Genomic DNA, 6,178 nt, shown 5'->3' on the forward strand with positions numbered 1-6,178 from the left:
ATGGACAATTTTTTGTAAAGTAACATACCTCAGTATCCAATGGGCTCTGTTTTTCTGGACTAAGTGCTTTCTGCTATGGAAATAACACATGCTTACTATATTAAGTGTAATATTATATCATGATGTTCATATAATGTTACAAAACAGTACAGATTTCTTTTTTATTATGGTACCCGTGTAAAACATGTAAAGGTAAAGGTATTACAAAATACATATCGGAACAGACATGCTATAATAATCTAAAAACACACTTGCTGACAGAACCATTAACATGATTGGAAAGTGTACTCTAGTAAACCACAGCAATATATGAGAAATTCACAACTGCAACAACTTTGCGGGGCTTGATGTTGGCTGTCGAACGGCAGGGAGATGTGCACCCCCATTTCCAAGAAGTAGTTGTCGTTCTCCAGTAAGGAAAGCCAAATATATGTTCCTTACCCTCCATGTTAAAGAAAACCTCTTATACACAGAAATTATTGGACAACTTTTAAGTAACATAACGGTGGATGGTCAACTGCACATACCAGCAATTAAGCAGCATATAGCTAGGCCAGTGTTTGATTATTTTCACATGCAAGAATGTTTTTGAAACAGCTCATAGAAAATGTGAGCTTACTTTGCTTATAGTTGGCCCAACAGGACAGTTATGCCTTTTATTAATAGAAGCAAGATGCAAAGCTGGACAATTATATCAGGAACAACTCAAAAATTTACAATTAAGACCTAAACGGCTTAAAGGAAACCTGTCTTTCTGGAAATGTTCTACACTGGCTGAAAGACTAAACTGTAAGAATTTGGACTGTAGGAACAGAAGATCAGCCCACCCTCTTCCTATTATTTGGGTAAATAGAAAGTTGTGGGAACCACATATGGGGAAGGAGTGATCAGAACTGTCAAGAAGTGTTCGTGTTTGCATAAAAAAGCTTTTCAATTTAAGCCTAACCGTGAATTTTTGTAATTTTTTTTGTTCTTTTAGCATTTTATAGGTTTAGTTCCTATAACTACCGGTAACAGTTGGAGTATAACATCTCATAGCAACCTAAAATGGTAGTTAAACAAAAAAGTTTTCAGCTCGAAATTTTTCATTTCCTGTCCTAAGGATGAAGAGTGTTACTATGAGCTTAAAAATCAACTACCACTTAGGCAAAAATAAATAAATAAATAAATAAATACGAGAGATACAAAAGGAGAACACTGCAGAGTGCGCATTGTTCAAGATTCACCCACTAGAAGAAGTAGAAGACTGTGATGCAGTCCTGTGAGATTACGGACTAAAGTCAATTTTAAAATGCTATGTATAGATAGGACTGGAGGATATGGGGAGTTAGGGGAACTTATGGATTCAACTTCTTGTCCTCCCCATAGTTCTGTGAAGAATGCTGTAGTAAGTCAGTTTTACTGAAATTAGGAACAATAGTATTTTAAAGAGGTATATGGACAATGCATTTCAGACGGGAGGAACACTAATGACTTGTCTGGGACAAAGAAAGAAGTCAAAACTTTTTGAATAAGTAAAGAAAGTCTGTTGCCATCATTACTGATTTTTACATGCCATATATATGGCAATGACTTACGTTTAAAGAGTCTGAGTGTGTTAATCTGTCCCTCATCCTCTCCTCCTCATACTGCTGGGCCGCCAGTTTTGCCTCCCTCCTGGTGGATTCTAGCAAATCTCGCCTATGCTGTAAATCTTTATCTGTCTATGGGATCCAAAAAATGTGTATGCAGGTTAGATGCAGAAAAGCAAAAATAGGCGAAATAGAAGCGCATGTACGTAAACCAAAAAAAGACAGTCAAACATAAAACAATCCCCAAATAAAGACTCTTACAATTTAACTGGTAGCTTTACCTGGTTAGAATTTTTGGTCAGTGAAATAAGATACATAGCATCCAACTGTGACCTAAAATAGACAAAAATATGGTAAATAAAATAATGGAAATAAAGAAGAATTTCAAAATTACCTGGGTATTGATAAATCTTGGATTAATGTTGAAAAAATTTCATATATGTGAAAAGACTGCTTCAGTCAAAAGTTCGCTATTGTAAACAAATTAAATTTATAAACAGCTAAATACCCTTTATCATCAAACTGGACTCATAACTGGGAGATAGGCAGAAATAATTTTGAGGGTTCAGAGAAATCAAATCTTGGCTGCTATGGATAGGTTAATAAAAGACTAGGGGATCTCTGTACCTAATCTGCTTAATCAGATTGCAAAAGACACATAAGGGTCCAGAAAAACACTGATGCCCAAAGCTACCACTTATCAGCCCTTCTGCAATCGCAATATATATTTTCTGTACAGCATTTTACAAACTCCCTACCCTACACAATGCAAACAAATGGTGTAAAACTATTGCACAGCAGATCAGGTATCGCTGTGCATGCTATAGTAAGGGAATAAATCTGATGATTTTGGGTGCATGCTTTTTTGTGGCTTGACATATTTGATTAATACCAACTTAACACTGTTATCATTCATACTGAAAAGAAAATTCATATTTATTGCATTTGTATGCACTTAAGTAAGTTAGGTGTAATTTTCCCTGAAAATATAGAATTAATAAAGAGTTGCACACAAAAAATTGGAACTAACATTTTTAATTGCTAGGTTTTTCTGCTTTTAGAAAAAGTAATATTTTCAGATTTTAAGTATTTTTCCAGCATTAATTTGGATTTTTACTTAAAAAAAAAAAAAGTGTAGCAAAAAGTCAAAAGACCATGCCAGCCTTTACCTCTCATTTTGCCTACGAGGGGATATCTGTCTTTGTTTATTTGTTAAACTCAGAGATTCTGGTCTTCTTGGTTCTTCTAAGATTCTGAAAGAAAATACAAAATAAAACATGGATGTCTGTACTCAAGCCCCCTAGGCGGTAATTTCGAGTGGTGGATTTCTATGCAAAAAGGGGTAACCACGAGTCACACTCGGGGTCACTTAAAACATCCTGAGGGTTTCCCGCAGGTCCTCCGGACACGTCCTCTCCTTCCGATCTTCAGCCAGCAAATGCAGAGATGATCTCAGGGACGTTCCCGGTGACGTCGGGGAAATTGAAATAATTTTGTATTGGATTCAAAATACAAAATAGCTGTATTGAGTCCAATACAAAGAAATCTTGAGATTATATATATATATATTATAGAAGCTACTGTACAGTTATATTACATGTTTCACTATTTTTTTTAACAGATTTTTGTGTTTTGTTTAAAGTTTATTATTAAATTTATTAAATATTGGACATATTTCGGTGAGTTATATCTAAGAATTATAGGCCTACAATGTAAAATAAATAAGTGTTTTGCATGGAAATACGGACAGAATTAGAATGCAAGGGGGGTTAAAAGAAAAATTTAAAACTAGCCTGTAAAACCATTCTGTCTCAACTATTATGTTAGTATTGCATTGCAAAAAAAAAAAAAAAAAAACAATATATATTTCTTTACATTGAGGTACATGCAGGTTTACACACTTTACCATCCTCAGCCAGAACCCAACCAGCAATAAGTCAGATGAGAGAACTGAGAAAGCACTGAATCATTATAAGTCATTGAGTCATTTTAACTGGAGTGTTTTATACGGAATACATCATACTTCAGTAACAAACCTGCTTTGGTATAATTGTTTTCTTCCATCCTCTGGTCTCTGAGATTCCCTTGTTGGATTTAGTTTTAAAGGTGAGCCCTGCAAAATATTCACAATAAATAAAGACGCAGGACATGGCCTGTCTTACATTTACATGGAATTAGTAACAAAAGAAACACTAAAAAACACCAAAGCATTAATAAGCAGCGGCATAGTATCCTGGCTTATAACTTCCCTGCGTAATGCAACCGTTTCTCCTCTCCGATTTAAAGAAAAAAAAAAAACAACCCAACATGTTTGTAAAACTCAGGATACTTTTAAAAATGCTGTAAAGTATGGTGCACTAATAAAAAATATGTAAAACTTAAAATTTGTCATCAGGCAAGTCTTTAATGCAGAATGGGACAGACTATGTCCCTTCTGCAATAAAACATACTTACTGGCCTGATCACTTTTTCATCTTGCAAAAAATAAATAAATAAATAAATAAATAAAAATATGCCAGGGTTGTGCCAGGTTTCCAGGCATCCCCTGTGCTTGCTGGGAGTGAATGAACTCCTGCATGCACGGGAGTTACATTATCTTGTGTAGGCCAATAAAGAAGATTGAAGATCTACAAGTAGGAAAATAAACAAAAAGAAGATGGTGGCGCAAATGGACTGCCTGTCACACTAAACACATTTTTATAAAACTGTTTACCCAACTTATTTACCTCGTGTGTTACCCGTCGTTCTTCTATATATGCCATAAACTGTGAACTCAGACTGTCACCTTTGGACTGCCTTACATCCTCCTCTTCCTCTTCTGTAGCATAACTATCAATGTAGTCAATCTGATCTAGATCATGATCTACTGCAAAAGAAATGGGTCAGTAAAACTGCATAGAACCAAATAATTGATCATAAAGATGATCCTATCACATCCTTGAAACCTACCACCACCATTTGCAATGACTGAATTTCCCCGTGATTCCTGAATATGATCTCTTCGTAGCCGTTGTTCTTTACTTCTGTCAGATGTCTTTAAAGGAAGGTCTGTAAATTCATCTGTAGGCTGGAATGAAGAGAAGTATTTCCAATATTAAAAAAATTTAAGAATAGAAGTTTGTCTAGTTCCAGCATCTCTAAAATTCAACACTAAATAAAATATCTTATAAATATTGGGAAAGGTAAATGTAATTTTGAGACTAAAGACTAGTCTCAAAATAACTATTATTATCAGTTGTTAGGTTCTGCTTTATTTTCATTATAAACAGCTGCCCTGATGCATTCAAGTAACATTGATAAACTGGAACTGGAGTTCCTTGAATTGGAGACATTTACCCAAAGCCAATGATTTGACCTAAGTTGTTATTGTTAGATAGGATTGATGGATATAAGGAAATACCCATAAAAGCATCAAGCTGAAAACACATTGCAGTTAAAGACCTGAGAAAGCAAAAAGTGTGGTACATCAGAGGGTGTTCCACAGAAGCGGACACATTTAAATACACATAAAGACAACTACATAAAGCTTCCACGGTTCCACATGCAGAAATCTCTTACTTCATTTCCAGACCACCGTTTGTCTCCACTGTCCACACTGTTAAAGCCAGAGTCCAAGGCACCATAGGTACGACCAGGATATACATCATCATGACTAAAAACACAGAGAAGAACATCTGTCATATGTACAAATGCCAAAAACACTAACAACCAATTAAAGATCTTTATTCACATTGAAAATATATATCTTCCGGTTGCCTCTACAGACCATAAGAGAAAAAAAAAAAAAAAGATGGCAAACAGATGTTCTCATTATAACATAGATTAGAATACCCTGAATATTCAGCTATAACAGTGATAACATATAATAGTGGATCTACAGTTCAGTTCAAGGTCCCACAATAAGCAAAAAGCCCCCTTAAACGCTGATCTAGGTACAGGGCTGCAACAGAAGGTGTGCTGGGTGTGTGGGTGGGATATGACATTTAGAGAGATCATTTTGGCCAATAATTAAAGAATAGTGAATATTGAAAAAGATAGTGTTTTAAAATGTAATAAAGAATGCAGAGACTTCAAAAAAATAAATGTTCATTGTTTAATGGAGATCATTTATTAACTTTTATTAATATAGTGCTGACATATTATGCATCATTTTACAAAGATAATAGTCATATTACTAAAGACACCTCAAATGGGCTCAGAATCTAATGTCCCTATCATGGTCATATGTTGTTAAGACAGTCTAAGGCTAACATAGATGGGAAGCCAATTACCCTAACTACATGTTTTTGGGACCGGAGTGCTCGGAGGAAACCCACGCAAACATGAGGGAGATCATATAAACGCCTTGCAGACAAGAGTCAGGAGTCCTGGCCGAGAGTGGACCTAGTGATGCAAAGACAAAAGTGCTGGCCACTGAGTCAACTGAGCTTTGTTTTGTATGGGATACAAAAGGTAAAAAAACTGGCATGGAAAATACGTCATGGTAGCACTTTTAATTTGTTTATCCCATCTAAAAAAAAAAAATGGATTTCCTACACCACTCACTTGAAATTATGCAAATACAAACTGGCAAACATGAAGCAGGGCAGAGACAACTGCTGCGGAAA

General features: G+C 35.4%; 1 protein-coding gene across 19 annotated transcripts in view; it reads right to left on the reverse strand.

The window, feature by feature from the left end:
- LRCH3 (leucine rich repeats and calponin homology domain containing 3) overlaps window positions 1-6,178 on the reverse strand; it is a 62,748-nt gene that overhangs the window by 31,083 nt on the left and 25,487 nt on the right. For 6 of the 19 annotated variants that reach the window (XR_011920313.1, XM_072408339.1, XM_072408342.1 and 3 more), the window contains exons 7-14: window positions 5,130-5,223; window positions 4,521-4,638; window positions 4,298-4,437; window positions 3,608-3,684; window positions 2,741-2,824; window positions 1,853-1,904; window positions 1,578-1,703; window positions 29-73 (exon numbers count right to left, since the gene is read on the reverse strand). Coding sequence is in view for 18 of the 19 variants with exons in the window: in XM_072408339.1 (XP_072264440.1) it covers window positions 29-73; window positions 1,578-1,703; window positions 1,853-1,904; window positions 2,741-2,824; window positions 3,608-3,684; window positions 4,298-4,437; window positions 4,521-4,638; window positions 5,130-5,223 (736 nt within the window). In the remaining variant the exon portion in view is untranslated. The remainder of the gene's footprint in view (window positions 1-28; window positions 74-1,577; window positions 1,704-1,852; window positions 1,905-2,740; window positions 2,825-3,607; window positions 3,685-4,297; window positions 4,438-4,520; window positions 4,639-5,129; window positions 5,224-6,178) is intronic. The other 13 variants (XM_072408343.1, XM_072408336.1, XM_072408338.1 and 10 more) reach the window with 4 other exon arrangements.

Source organism: Pyxicephalus adspersus, chromosome 4 (genome assembly GCF_032062135.1).
Source record: "Pyxicephalus adspersus chromosome 4, UCB_Pads_2.0, whole genome shotgun sequence".
NCBI lineage: Eukaryota > Metazoa > Chordata > Amphibia > Anura > Pyxicephalidae > Pyxicephalus > Pyxicephalus adspersus.